Source organism: Neomonachus schauinslandi, chromosome 9 (assembly GCF_002201575.2).
Source record: "Neomonachus schauinslandi chromosome 9, ASM220157v2, whole genome shotgun sequence".
NCBI lineage: Eukaryota > Metazoa > Chordata > Mammalia > Carnivora > Phocidae > Neomonachus > Neomonachus schauinslandi.
Genome location: NC_058411.1, coordinates 94,079,603 through 94,095,845, shown reverse-complemented (window position 1 = coordinate 94,095,845; position 16,243 = coordinate 94,079,603). Strand labels below are relative to the sequence as shown.

Sequence of the window (16,243 nt, the reverse complement as noted above, 5' to 3'; positions counted from 1 at the left end):
AAATAAAATGAAAAAAGTTCAGAGAACCTGGAGCATAGAATAGGATGTTGAAGAAGTACCAGGGGCCAGATGATAGTTTCTTTTAGATTGTAATTAATTTTGATCTTGATCATAAAGACAATGGGAAACCATTATATTATTTTAAGCAAAGGACTGGCATGATGAGATCAACTTTTAAAAAGTCACACTGGTTCCAAAGAGATTCAAGAAGAGGCCAAAATGGATTAAGGTGGAAAGTTTTGCAGGTTGTGGTGGTAGAACATAAGAACTATAACAGATGCATAGACCTGGGTGCAGTGAAGAAAAAGGTAGGCAAATTTGAGAGATACCCAGGAACTTAAACAGATAGTACTTGGTCATAAATTTGGTGTGGGAAGTTAGGGAGATCCCCTTAAGTTGACCCCTAAGTTATGGCTGGCATAACTCAACAGAAGATAATCACTGTGATAGGAAAGAGTTAAGGTAGCAGGTTTGACGGGATGCTTCTGAAATCAGCTTTGGTAATGTTGAGTTTAGTGCTTCAGATATTTATGTTGAAATATCAGTAAGCAGTTAGGTACGATGTTCAGGGTCCACAGGCATGGTCCATGCTGATAAAATGTGTTTGGTAACTTAGGGCCAAATGGTAACTGAAGGTATGCATATGGTTGAATGTGCACCACTGGGATTTTCTTCTTTATTTTATAAAGTTAATTCCTCACTTGGGTTGCTGGAGTGGTGGGGGGTGGGAGGGATGGGGTGGCTGGGTGATAGACATTGGGGAGGGTATGTGCTATGGTGAGCACTGTGAATTGTGTAAGACTGTTGAATCACAGACCTGTACCTTGGAAACAAATAATACATTATATGTTAAAAAAAAAAAAAAAAAAAGAAAGAAGGAAGGGAAAATGAAGGGGGGGGAATCGGGGGGGGGAGATGAACCATGAGAGACTATGGACTCTGAGAAACAAACTGACGGTTCTAGAGGGGAGGGGGGTGGAGGATGGGTTAGCCTGGCAATGGGTATTAAAGAGGGCACGTATTGAATGGAGCACTGGGTGTTATACATAAACAATGAATCATGGAACACTATATCAAAAACTAATGATGCAATGTATGGTGATTAACATAACATAATAAAAAAAAAGTTAATTCCTCACTTAAAGTGATGTGCCAAAAGAAGAATGTCTCATCAGCTATGATCAGATGAGGTTTAATTTTTTCTCATAGGTGTTTTGAAGAGAGAAAACTCTTCCTCAAACACTGAAGGTTGGGTACAGGACTAAGGTGATTAAAGTTGCTTTAAATGTTTTAAAATACTTATGTCCTATGCTAAAATTTCATTACCTCCCTTGTGGTGTAGAGGAAATAGCACGCATCAGTTAGAATTAGATTCTACTCTGTATGAACAGTGACTTAAACACCCAAGGGACTATTTTTCTTAATGTCAAGGAAGTCTAAGATTGCTGTCTGGGGCCCACTGTATTGTCTCCAGTCATTCGGTTTCCAGGCTTAGAACATGAGTTAGGACCTAAGGGTTGCCTCATGATCCAAGATGGCTGCTACATCTCTAATCATTAAACCTGTATTCCTGAAGCAAATACAAAGCAGAACAGAAGGGCAGTGTTTACCTACAGCTACAAGAGAAACTGAGAAATATCCTGTTTTAACAGGGCGCTTTACCACCTGAAATAATGTCTTTTCTTCTCCTCTGTTAGTGAGGAAGAAGGGGAGAAAGAATATGGGCAGGCAACTAGATCTCTCTGTCACAGAACATGTGGAGATGGGGTCTAATCCCAAGGCTTGCTGTTAATGGGCTTTGTTACCTTTAAAAACCCCGCTGTGAGGAATGAGTAATGAATCACTAAATTCTACAGCTGAAACTAATATTACAGTGTATGTTAACTAGCTGTAATTTAAATGAAAACTTGAAAAAAAAACTGAAGAATGAATGGTATACTTAAGTAAAAAAGGTGTTTTGTAAATATTATACAATGTTAGCTATTGTTATTAATTCCAAAGTGATTAGCTCTGTGGCTACTTGAAAAGTAGTTCAGCTTTTGTTATAAATATTGAAAAACTACTTGGATTTCAAAATTATGGCTCTAGAAATAAAAGTTATTCTTTTAAATGTATGAGTATTCCTTTTCTAAAGCTCTACTGAAATATAACTTTGTATCTTGCTTTCCTATTAACATTACATTCTAGAAATTGTCCCATGTTTTCACATAATACTCCTAGCCATCAATCAGTTTATAAAATCATTATTTTGTAAATCTGCCCTTTCAATAATTTTTATGAGTGAAGCAGAGAGCTTGCTTTTTTCTTTGATTCATGCATTATTGAATTATCTTAAAATTCTAGAAAAATGTTAAATCTGTAAAGAAAATTTGTCCTTTTCCTCATTTTAACAAGGTAGTTTCTTGTGATGAGGGCTATTGATTTACTCCTTATTGTCTCTAAACTTTTATCGGGCATATTTGTTAAATTTCACAGTTGGTAGCAACTAATGAGATGATTTTAATTTTGTGAATCAATGAAACAACTTATTCATGGATTTCCTGATGTTGGATATTTGTATTCCTAGAATAAATTTACTCTAATTTTCTTACAATGCTATTGTATGCAGCTTGAAATAATTTTACTTACAATTGAAATTTTATTTAAAATGGAGATTGATATATTATTTACTTGTCATAGCGAGTTAATAGGAACATATATTTTTTTACCCTGGGCCATTTTACATTATTCATTGAATACTCTCAATAACTTCTACATTGGGAATGTTATTATCCCTACTTTGCAGATGAGATAGATGAGACAGTATTTCTATCGTGGTGGAAATCAGTGTTAAATTAGCTTCATAGACTAAATTGTGTGGTTTCCAAAAAACTTTTTTCAAGTAGTCTCCTTTTCAAATACTTTGTAACATTTTGTAGGGTACAGAGATGAACTGCTTCTTGAACATTTCAATGAACTCACCAATAAAACCAAATTGCTCCAGAACTTTTGGGGAGAAGATTCTCTTATAATCATTTCAATGTCATTCATAGTTACAGTTCAACCATCTTTGCTTTTTCATTATGAGTCAATATCGATATGGCAGAAATTGGCTACATACTTCGTAATATTGGTTTTTTTTTTTTTCAGGCAACACAGGATGCCTTAGTCTCCCTTGCTCATCCTCCCTTGCAGTTAGGTAGCCTCGCAGTGAGGCCAGTGGAATGTGTATGTGGAAATGATGTATGCAACCTCCATGACTGCCTTAAAATGGCCCATATGACTCCCATGGTTATCTTCTCTTTGTCTAGATGGTTGAAGTAGAGGAAGAATGACAGTCACTGCTTAAAGAAAAACTGCCCAGGAGTCAAGCAACCCACATTGGGTTTGCGGTGAGTAAGAAATAAACCTTTATTGTTTTGAACCACTGACATTGCTTGCTACAGAAGCTAACATTATTTACCGACTAATATATTTAGTAAATGAGTTTGCCAGAGAAGTGGGCATTTTATTCACACTTTAATCTTATTAGCATGGGGTTATACATCTCTTAAAATTTTGTCTTTGTGGAGTTTTCCTTTATTTTTTTTAAGTACCTTTTCATTCCCAATTGTGCCTATATTTTCATCTATAACTTTGCTAAAGTTGAGTTAACTTTATTATTTATTTTACTACCTTTCAGTGTGGGTCTAGTATGACCTGTACTCTTTTTTTCCTCTCTCCCTTCCTTCCTGCCTATTTAATGATATATTCTTCGTGGCAGAATAGTTGACTAATATTTTTAAATATTCTACATATTCTTGAGAAAATATGCACATTGTTTATATTTGCAGATTTCAAGAGTGACTTACCAATTTTTTCTAGTTAAGGATATTATTCAACTGGTTATGTATTTTTCATTCTATTGGTGTGTCAGTATCTTTTTAAATTTCAACTAGTGTTTGCTTTTAGTCCTTACTCTTGTATCTTGTATTTCCTCAAATAATATTTGTAATTGAGCTATATTTGACAGATAACATTGTGTAAGTTTAAAGTGTACAACATGTTGGTTTGATACATCCATATATTACAGTATGATTGTCACTGTAACATTAATTAGTACCTCTATCACATAATTATCATTTCTTTCTTGTGGTGGGAATAATTAAGATCTAGTCTCTCAACAAGTTTGATGTTTATAATATAATATTGTTGTCTATAATCATTATACTGTGCATTAAATCTCCAGGATTTATTTACCTACTAGTTGTAAGTTTGTACCCTTAAACAACACTTCTATTCCCCCATTCTCCAGCTCCTGTTAACCACCATTTTACTCTATATTTTTATGAGTTTAGCATGTTTTAGATTCCACATCAAATATAAGTGATAGTATTTATTTTTCTCTGACTTACCTCACTTAGTATAATGTCCTCAAGGTCCATTCATGTTATTGCAAATGGCTGGAAATCCTTCTTGCTCCTGGTTGAATAATACTCCATTGTGTCTGTGTGGTGGGGGGGTCATATGGTATTCCCATTTTTAACATTTGAAGAACTTGCACATTGTTTTCCATAGTGGCTGTACTAATTACATTCCCACCAATAATTCACAAGGATTCCCTTTTCTCTGCATCCTTGCCAACACTTGTTATCTCTTGTCTTTTTGAGTATAGCCATTCTAAGCAGTGTGAGGTGGTTATCTCATTGTGGTTTTGATTTACACTTCACTGATGATTAGTAATACTGAGCACCTTTTTATGTATTTGTTGGCTATTTGGATGTCTCATTTGGAAAAATGTCTGTTTAGTTTCTCTGCATATATTTTAATTGGATTGTTTTTTTCTTTTTTATTGAGTTGTACGAACACTTTATGTATTTTGGATGTTAACCCCTTATCTATGATTTGCAAATACTTTCTCCCATTCAGTAGGTTGGCTTTTCATTTCGTTGATTTTTATTATTATTATTTTGCAGTGCAGAAAATTTTATATATGATACAGTCCTATTTGCTGATTTTTATTTTTGTTGATTTGTGTTTTGGTGTCATATCCAAAAAATCAGTCTTGAGACCAATTTCAAGGAGCTTCTTCTTATATTTTCTTCTAGGAATTTTATGGTATCAGGTTTATGCTTAGGTCTTTGATCTATTTCAAGTTAATTTTTTTAAGTGGCGTAAGATATGGGCCCAATGTCATTTTTCTGTATGTGTTTCTCCAGTTTTTTTCAGCAACCATTGGTTGAAGAGACGATTTTTTTTCTATGTTGGATGCTCTTGGCTTTCTTGCCAATTATTAGTTGACCATATATTCATCACTTTATTCTGTTCCATTGATCTATGTGACGATTTTTAACTACCATACTGTTTTAATTGCTATCCCCTGGTAGTATAGTTTGAAATCATAAAGTGTGATGCTTTTGGCTTGTTCTTCTTTCTCATAATTGCTTTAGCTAAATCCAAAGTTAGCAGAAGGAAAGAACTAAAGATCAGAGTGGAAATAAATGAAATAGAGACCAGAAGAACAATAGTTTACTCGAACTAAATGTATTATTCTTTCATGAACAAACAAAAATAAAAAATATCCAATTTCGTTAGTGACATTTGATTCAAAGATAAATTTAAAAGTAATATAAATTAATAATATTGATCTCTGACATGCTAGCTATGCTAACAATAAGAACTGCTGTAATAGCAATGATCTAATTATGTGCCTAGACTTTTCTACATTGTAAAGGAGGGGTCCATGGGAGAGGAACAGTAGAAATATGTGAAGAAATTATGAACTCTAGTAATACACTTTCATGATATTTGAAAATTTTCCAAAATAATGAAAATGTGGTTAAGGAAGTCATTAACATTTATGTTGCTCAGAATTGATTAACATTTGAGAGCAAAACTATTGGCAGATATAAGAGTAATAACATTTTACCAAAATTAAAGCATTTTTCAAGAACATTAATCCTAAAATTGAAACACTTATATAATTTGATTTTTCTTTTAGTGGAGATGTCATATCTAGGGTATGTATTGTGAGTCAATAAGGTGGTTAGAAAGAAGGATCTTTTAAAAATTTTCCCAAATGAAATAGATGTTCCTGTCTTCTCTACCCATTGAAGGTTCCACAGAGAAGGTTCTTAAAATCCCTTCAAAATGCTGTATGTCTATAACCATGGGAAATAAAAAATTTTCAAAAAAAAAAATTTTTCCCAAATGTGTTTACCTTCTAAAAGATTTTTAAAAGTTTTCTTAATCCCTAGTCCCCATTCCCATTATGGATCTCAATCCCCTGGATTGCAACCATCTCAAGATACTTGTTTTATTTTTTTCAAACGTGCTATTTTAAAATATGTATTTTTTGTGAACTGCATGTATTTTTTTTGAATATAAATAACTATTTTTTTGAATAGAAACTAACTTTTTTGAATATAAATAACTAGACTTTGTTGTTTCATACTTTCAAAGACCATAATGTGTTTTAAGCTCTATCTTTGTGCTGCATGTTCATATAATTAGTTTAGACCTGTGTGAGAGCTTCTTTGGGATATAAAGCCCATGGAGTGGGACCACTGAGTGCTGCCATATTGCTTACCAGTTTACACATTCACTGGCATTTCTGGGAGGTGAATTTCTTGATAAATTTTTCAAAAATTTTAAAGGCTTAAGAGTTTGACATTTTATATATGTTTCAGCCAGTTTGGGCATTTTATATTTTTTTCTAGGAATTTGTCCATTTCAGCTATCCATTAGATTATTTTTATTATTCCCTTTATTATTACTATATTTCTATTGTGTCCATAGTTCCCCTTCTCATTCTGTATTTCACACAGTAATATCTTCCCTCTTGTTTTTCTTTGTTAGTCTTGTCAAAGATTTATCTATCTTACAAATCTTCTCAGGAAAATAGGTTTTGATTTTGTTACACTCTATGGATTTTCTTTTGCAGGAGACCTCTGAGGTCTAATTTTTTTAACCATAATTTTAGTACTTTGTTGTGTCTTTGGACTACTCTCCTACTCCTATTCCAACTTCTTGAGTTGGATAGTTATATTTTCAATCATTTCTTGTTTTTAAAATAAATGTATTTAAGGCTATAGGAATACTCCTACATATTGCTTTCACACACACTCTGACATGTGTTTTTATTATAATTCAGCTTCAAATATTTATTATTATTTCTTCCATAAGCCACAGGTTATTTGATAATACCCTGATTTGCAAACATAACTTTTAGCTCTCTGTTATTAATTTGTACCTTTCTTTTTATGGTTAATGAACACAGTGTGTTATTGATCCTTTAGAATATATTGAGTTTGCCTTTGTATCCTATTAGCTATTTTCCCAAATGTTCTGCTTCTGCTGAAGAGCAATTGATATTTCCCACTTGTAGGATATAGAATTCCTTATGTGTATTTAATAGCGTAGACTCATTAATTATATTGTTGAGATCATTGATGTCTAAGACTATTTTGGAGGGCCTTATGAATTTCTGAGTGGTATCATACTAAGTTCTCAAATTGTATTTTCTCGTTTCTCTTTTTTTTTCTTGATTTGTAGGTTGTTGCTTAAATATATTTTGATATATATTTGTACTGTGAAGTGAATGTCCATGATAGTTGTATCATTGTCCCTCTTTGTTCTTAGAGATTTTCTTTTGCCTAGAATTTAAAATTGGAATTGGACTGAGTTTAAATTTCATGACATAGGGCAATTTACTTAATCTTTTTAAGCCACAATTTTCTTATCTTTACAATGGTTATTATAATACCATCTCATAATGATATTGTGAAGATTAAATAAGTTGATGCATTTAAAGCATTTAGAATAGTGGCTGGCATATTCTAGCACTCAACTAATGGCAGTGATTAGTTGTGAAGTATTGAGGCCAATAAAGCACAAAGGAAAATTGAATAAAATAATGAACCACTTGTGGGAGAAATGTTGACATAGCAAATATGAGTATTTGATTAAATAGGATTATAATGATAAGTATAAAAATATTTTGACCTTGAAAATTTTCATATTTTAAATAACAGGGTTAATTACTCCAGAAAAAAAAAAATGGCAGTCTAAGAAAGGTCAGTAAACTGAAAAAAACAAATCAAACTCATCAACGAACAAAACAAAATCCCCAAGAAATAAATGTGTTAAATTTTTTTGACTGGTACGTGTTAGATAAAAATTCTTTTGTGGGTATATAAAAATAATGACTACAAATGAATATTTGTGAAGAAACTATAATCACTAGTAGAACTTTAAATGGAGTATTTTTTCTTGCAAATTATTGTAGAAGATAAACTCTAACAAAACACAGTCAAGGCCTCCCTGTGTGTTAAAGAAGGGGGAGATGAGCCCCAGGACAGAGTCTTTGGTGCCAAAGAGACACTGTCACCAAGTTCTACAGGGCACTGACTCACTAGGAAACATCTGGTTGTCAGAGGCTTATCGCTAAACTCTCAGAAAGAAGTAACATTGGAGGGACACAGTTTGCTTAAGTTGCAATTTTTAAGCCCTGGGAATTTAGAAGAGTGGGGGACAGAGAGAGGATTGTCATGCAGCCAACCTGTTTATACCTGGTTTAACAGTGCTTTCAGAGCCTGTGTCTCCAACTCCCCTTTACCCATTTTCCCCATTCCCTCACTCCCTCTTCCCTCTGACAACCATCCTTTTGTTCTCTGTATTTATAGGTCTGATTCTACTTTTATTTATTCATTTGTTTTTTAGATTCCACACATTGAGATAGACAAGACCATATGATTTCATCTATCTGACATATTTCACTTAGCACAAACACTCTATCCATGTTGTCACAAATGGCAAGAATCATTTTTTATGGTTGAGTAATATTCGTGTGTGTGTGTGTGTGTGTGTATGTGTGTACTACATCTTCTTTATCCACTCATCTATCAGTGGACACTTGGGCTGCTTTGATATCTTGGCTATTGTAAATAATGCTGCAAAAAACATAGGGGTGCATATATCTTTTCAAATTAGTGTTTTCATTTTCTTTGGGTAAATACCCGATAGAAGAACAAAGACAGAGGTTTCACAATTCCAGATTTCAAGATATATTGTAAAGCTGTAGTAATCAAAACAATATGGTACTGGCATAAAAACAGACACATAGATCAATGGAAAAAAAATAGAGGGCCCAGAAATAAACCCATGCTCATATGGTCAATTAATCTATGACAAAGCAGGCAAGAATATACAATAGGTAAAAAACAGTCTCTTCAAATGGTGCTGGGAAAACTGTATAGATGTATGTAAAAGAATGAAACTGGACCACTTTCGTATACCATACACAAAAATAAACCCCAAATGGTTAAAGACCTAAATGTGAGACCCGAAACCATAAAACTTAGACCATATATAGTAATTTTTCTGACATTGGCCACAGCAACATTTTTCTAGATCTAGCTCCTGAGGTAAGGGAAACAAAAGCAAAAATAAACTATTGGGACTATACCAAAATAAAAAGATTTTACACAGCAGAGGAAACCATCAACAAAACAAAAAGATAGTGTTCTGAATGGAAGAAGATACTCGCAAATGTTATATATAATTCGGGATTAATATGAAACATACATAAAGAACTTATACAACTCAATACCAAAGAAACAAATAATCCGATTAAAAATAGGCAGAAGATCTGAAGAGACATTTTTCCAAAGAAGGCATATTGATGGCAAATAGACACATGAAAAGGTGCTCAACATCACTAATCATCAGGGAAATACAAATCAAAATAACAATAGATATCACCTCACACCTGTTAGAATGGCTAACATAAAAAAAAACAAAAACAAAACAAGAAATGACAAGCGCTGATGAGAATGTGAAGTAAAAGTAACCCTCGTGCACTGTTGGTGGGAACATAAGTTGGTGCAGCCACTGTGAATAACAGGAGGTGCCTGGGGCACCTGGGTAGCTCAGTTGGTTAAGCGTCCAACTCTGGATTTTGGCTCAGGTCATGGTATCAGGGTCATGAGATTGAGCCCCACGTAGGGCTCAAGCTCAGTGGGGAGTCTGCTTCTCTCCTTCTCCCTTTCCCTCTGCCTCTCCCCCCATGCGTGCATGCTCCATCTCTCTCTCTCTCAAATAAAATAAATCTTTAAAAAAAGAAAACAGGAAGTTCCTGAAAAAATTAAACCTAGAAATACCATATGATCCTATAATACTCCATTTTAAAAATAGACTACTCAACCGTCTAATATTATAGCTATAAAAAATGGGAGAATTAACTGACTAATTTAGATACCACTTTGGTATATAATCATAATTTGCCACAAGTTTATCCCTTTGCTTTCTGGAGACCATCCTTGAGGACTGGTCTGAGTCATAAGAAGTGCCCCAGACAATGTACTGGAGTAGGGTAGAGAAAATAGCTTTAGCAAAATTAGCTCATCTGGATTCCAGGTTCCTATTAGGCTATGAGCTGGCTGATATTAGGCTAGTCATTACATTTCTCCTAGTCTCAGTTGCTTAATCTTAAGTGAAGAATTTTGATAAAATGATCTGCACGATTCCTCTCAGTTCTTAAACTTTATGATCTGTCATATCTTTTTCCAGATGTTAACAGTAAGAGGCTTACAGCTTGAATATATAGTAATTTTTCAAACTTGTAGCTTAACTGACTTTCTGTAAAGGAGGCAAAAGACCAATGCATCATGAGTCTTTTCATTTCAAATTTCTTAGCTCAGGTTTTTGGCAAGAAAAAATCCATTTAATTAGCTTTGTAAAATGCTAAGTACACCAATTAAGTAGAGATTGTCAAATTGGATTGCAAAATGATGGACATATGTGCTGTCTACAAGTGTCACACTTTAAATATAGTGATATAGATAGCTTAAAAGAAAAAAAATGGGGAAAAGATATACCACTTAAACCCTAATTAAAAGAAAGCTATGCTAATATAAGTTATTGTAGACTTTAGATCAAGGAAAATAACCAGTAGAAAAGATTGACAACATCACATAATGATAACAGAGTTTAATTCACCAAGAAGATATCATATTCCTCAACGAATATATACCTAACAACAGAATTTCAAAATATGCAAAGCAAAACAGAAATGAAAATATAAATAGAAAGACTCATAATTATATTTGAAGACTTCATCTTTCTCACAGTAATTGGTAGACCAAAGAGGCAGAAAATCTGTAAAACATCGAAGATTTGAAGAACACTACCAATAAATTTGACTTGATTGTAGAACTTCTTACGAACGGCAGCAAAATACATTCTTTCCTAGTGCATATGGAACACTCACCATGCATATCTTGGGTCATGAAATAAATCATACTAAATTTTTAAAAAGTGAAATCATAAAAGTATATATTTTTTACTAAATGGAATCAAACTAGAATGAGTAACAGAAGAATAATTGAAAAATTTCCCAAGTATTTGGAAATTTAATAAGACATTATGTAACCCATGGATCAAAGAAGATGCCATAGGGGAAATTAGAAAATATTTTTAACTTAATAAAAATAAAATACAACATATCAAAATTTGTGAAATAAAGCTAAATCAGTGCCTAGAAGAAAATTTGTGATATCAGTGCTTAAATTTTAAAAGACAAAGGGTATCAAATCAATAATCTAAGGTCCCACTTTAATGAATTAGAAGTAGAAAAGACCTCATCAAGCAGATGTAAGAAAATAATAAAGAGAAGACATTGAAATTCAAAGCAGAAAAAAAGAAAAAAAACAATGAAATAAAGCTTGTTCTTTTAAAAGATGAATGAAATAGGTGAAGTCCTTAGATTGAACAAAATAAAAAGACAAGATCTAAAATACCAATATAAAAATTAAGAAGGGAAAATCAGTATAGATCCTACAGGTATTAAAGGATAATTAAAGAATACCACGGAAACTTTATGTTCATTAATTTGATCAAGTAAGTGAAAGCAGTTCCTTAAAAGACACAAATAAATTTAAACTCAAGGGGAAATAGACACCTTTAACAGTTTTATATTCATTAAGGTAGTTGAATTTGGTGTTTCAAACCTCTCAATAAAGAAGAAATCTAGATCCACATGTTTTCAGTGTTGAACTGTACCAAATTTTAAGGGAGCATTTAGATCATTTCTATATAATCTCTTCCAGAAAGTAGAAATGGAGGAAACAATTTCTAGTTCATCTTAGGAGGCTATAAATATCCTGATACCAAAACAAGACATAAACATAACAAGAAAAGATAACTAGGGGCCAATATAGCTCCTGAATGTAAGTGCAAAAATATTCAGCAAACACGATTCTATGAATCTGTCAAAACACAAATGTATAGCCACAGAGTATATGCAATTTAAAATATATGTGATGTGTTAAATAGATAACCATCACTTTCTTTTCCTATGTATATAAATCTTTGTAAATATACTTATTATTTCTAAGAAGTTATTCATTGCAATATGACCTATTTTTAATATATTATTAAGGAGAGAAACCAACCTATAATGCGCCAATGTTTATAAAATGTATCCTGATTTCATAGCTGTCATGATGTGGAAAAAAAGGATAATTTAAAATATATCTAATGTGATATTCATAAATTGGAATTTGTCCTCCCTTAAGTGATATATCCTAGGTTTGGATTAAAAAAAACAAACACCAGAAGCCTCAACCAGAGAGAGCAGTGATCTGTGGGGGGCTGGCAGTCGGGGAGGAAGAGCCCGCTGTTTCAAACAAAGTACTGGAGTGAGCACAGGTAGTGCTAGGGAAGGCAGTCTCCTCCCTGTGTGTCCAAGAACTCTGCAAGTGGTAATGGGGGAATCAGACAAATCAGACATCCACCCACAGATAGTTTCTGACTCCTGTATGAATAATTATTTTTATTGACGTATAAAGATTGAAGCTATTCTATTACTTCACAAAAAAGGTAGTGCAGTCATACCTTTATATACGTTAGAGAAATTAAAAGGAGACAGTAAAGCTTGCTTCAAACATTTTTTTTTTAAAGCCAAATGAAAAACACGAGGCTAGAATTGTCATTTATAAATATGCCTCATTTAAGGGAAATTCAATATATAAATTATCCTAGAAAGAGATGCATTAGAGCAGGTTGTGATGGGGACATCTGATTACTTAAATGATCATTCGTCATAGTTCCTTTAAATTAGTAAGTGCTCCACTATGGTTTTAAGTACTTCATTTTGGCCAAATTTGATTTTCATGTGTTTCTTTAAGAACTTCTAGTGTGAGGTTTATCTGTAAATGAATAACAGAGCTTTATCTTTGTGCATCTTATTTAGAATAAGATAAATTTCCACACATTGTAATGGATCCTACAGTTGACAGTGATGCTGTGATTACTAATTTGGGTCTGTAAACACAACAGGCTTTGTTTTGGAGATAACAGAAATGCTTGTGTCTTGGGAGAAACAACAGAGCCTGCAGAATTTAGAATTATTTCTAAATTATTACCTGTACTTTGTGATATTAATAAATGGACTCAATTCACAATGCCACCATTAGCATTTGATATATATATATTGTATACTATTGTACAAAAAAGAGACAGAATAAATAGATTCAATTAAATACTGGAAAAAAATACTTAGCTCGTAAGTGATCAATGCGAATCCAAATTGCCATTTCTTCAAGTGTATCATGCTTTATGGCAATGTGCTCCTAAAAAGCTCAAGTCGATGTTCTGTAAAATCATTGTAAGATGAATCTAGAATTAATCATTGAGTCAAATAATAAAACCTTTTGTAACATAAGTTTTTATTTAAGAATGTTGCTTGTTTATATGTTAAATGTTGCGTTTTCCTTGTGGGGCTTAACAATATTCAGAGATATACAGGTGGATACCTTAGTCCTTCCTTATGTTCAGTGTCATTATCTTTAATAGTAGCTGTTTCCATGAACACAACACCTGGACAAATTTTCTCAAATTTTAATGAGACATTAGAACCAAATAATGTGAGAAGTGTTCTATCCAGTAAAGAGAGTCTGGGGTTTTTATTCCTAAGGAATGAATTTATGCTGCATAAATGAAATAAAAAGGCAGAAAATATAATAGTGTTGCATGTGTTCAATATACATCCATTTATTAATGCATATGCCGGAGGATAGCATTTGTACTATGCATTTGGAGAAGTCATTAGCAAAGCAATTGCCTAACAATTTAACATGAATTAGTGGATCTCACTGGTCTGTTTTCACACCCACTAGCAAAATGGTTCTGACAGTCATGATACCAGTCATTTCTGTCCTTAACATAGCAGACCAGCTTGTTCACAAAACATATCACTGTAACAGGTTCTTGTTTCTGCATGTGTATGTTGTCCACTAACAGTTATGACCAGAAGTTACAATTACAAGGTACTGTGCTACAGCCAAGTATTTAGATACAGTCTCTAAAAAGCCAAAACATAAAAATACAGAAAATGCAAATATTCAAAAACTATTTCATATTCAAAATCCGATCTAGTTCTATTTTAATGTACCAAGCTGTATTAAGTTGTTTTCCTATTGTATCTGATGCATTTTGGGCTTGTAAATAACATGAGTTACAAAATTATAAGCAGTTTCTTCAGATCTTAGTTTACATTTTTCGCTAAATAAATGAAGACATGTCTTTTTGCTCCAGTGCAATATATAGTAATGCTGCATTCAGTATAAATCGTCGAATATTTTCTTAAAAGAAAAAAGCATTTAACTGAGTAAAGTGCTAAATAAATAAGGAGATAGTCATAACTGTCAGAGGTAAAACACTAACAGTATAGTTATTTATTATAGGTAATTTGAAGAAACAAACCTTCCACTGCATCTCTAGACCCTTAATCCTATGACTTTCTAAAGAATGACATTTGGTAAAGCCAAGACATAATGCTAGATGGTAAATGTATCAACTTACCTTTTTTTTTTTTTTTTTTTTTTAACAAATGTGATGTGACCTTGGCAGTTTTAAAGAACAAAGTTTTGTCAATATATCAAACATTGTTAACAAACTCTATTTAGCATTGCTTTGTATAAGTTTGCTTTAATAGCATTTCTTCACAGTGATATTTCAGAAAGGTTGGAAACTGGTCGGCATAAAATATTTCCCACATTTTCTATTTTAATTTGTATGCAAAAATCATCACAATAGATCTGCAACTATAAAATTACAAACACTTTCTAGAAGTGACTGTATTTCTAGTTATGATAGAAAAAGTTACTTGTATGACATCTACAATGAGGTAAGTCTAAATAAAACAGAATTTGGTAACAAATGCTTTCTGATCTATGGGCAATACAAGCGAATTTAACAAAGACAGTGGACAAACCGAAAAAATGAGTTGTTTTTTTAGTATGTTTAAAGGATGAGAAATTGGTAATGAAATGAAACATTTTAAAAGATACTCTGGATATTTCACTTTACATCATAATTTTGGCACTTCATGGAACATTAATTTCCCAAAGCCCAGCATTGGTATAAAAGTTCAGCAGGTTTTCCACATACTTTGTAGACACTGTACTTGAGTACTGGCAAACACTGAAACGTGGTGAACTAAACATTCCCATGTATTTGCACATGCATGCAGTAGTCAGAGTTTATGAATTCCCAAAGATGATATCTTGCAGTATTTGTTTCAAGCACTCTCTTCAGATCTCGTTTCAGATTTCAGTCTTACAAATTCTTTAGCCACGTCATCACTGGTCCTCTGAGAGAGTATTCTAAGGATAGTCAAACCAGTTTCATCCATAGAGACATTTTTCAGAAGGGGATACCATGCCCCATAGCTTCCCTTTTCCTGTATGTTCTGTAGTTGAATTACCGTCATTCCGATAATTCGATCTTCTCTGGCAAAGCAGTAATCTTTAACTGAGAGATGAAGCTCATAGGCCCCTGGCTGGTTTTCATTACCCAGAATGCTGTGTGGATTAAAAATAAGAATTTTGAGCAAAACCTTGACTTCACCTAGGGATCAATGTAGTTCTAAAATACTGTTAAAAGTTTTCTCCATTCCTCAGCATATAATTTGGCAAAATGGAGTACTGTGTATTTTAACTCTGATGTAAATATCATTTCCATTTTAGATTGTTTTTACATAGATATTGCTTAGCAATCTAACTTAAAAACTTCTTTGCCTATATAGAAATAGGACATCAGGGGCTCCTGGGTGGCTCAGTCGTTAAGCGTCCGCCTTCAGCTCGGGTCATGATCCCAGGGTCCTGGGATCGAGCCCCACATCGGGCTCCCTGCTCCACGGGAAGCCTGCTTCTCCCTCTCCCATTCCCCCTGCTTGTGTTCCCTCTCACGCTGTGTCTCTGTCAAATAAATAATAAATAAAATC

The 16,243-nt window shown here is 33.2% G+C and overlaps 1 protein-coding gene across 2 annotated transcripts in view; it reads right to left on the bottom strand.

Annotated features, from left to right (window-relative positions):
• Nucleotides 1-13,990: 13,990 nt before the first annotated feature.
• The window catches only part of UNC13C (unc-13 homolog C), a 547,141-nt gene continuing 544,888 nt past the window's right edge, over nucleotides 13,991-16,243 (bottom strand). For both annotated transcript variants that reach the window (XM_044917815.1, XM_021693930.1), the window contains one exon: nucleotides 13,991-15,821. In XM_044917815.1, the coding sequence (XP_044773750.1) occupies nucleotides 15,539-15,821 (283 nt within the window). In that variant the 3' untranslated portion in view covers nucleotides 13,991-15,538. The remainder of the gene's footprint in view (nucleotides 15,822-16,243) is intronic.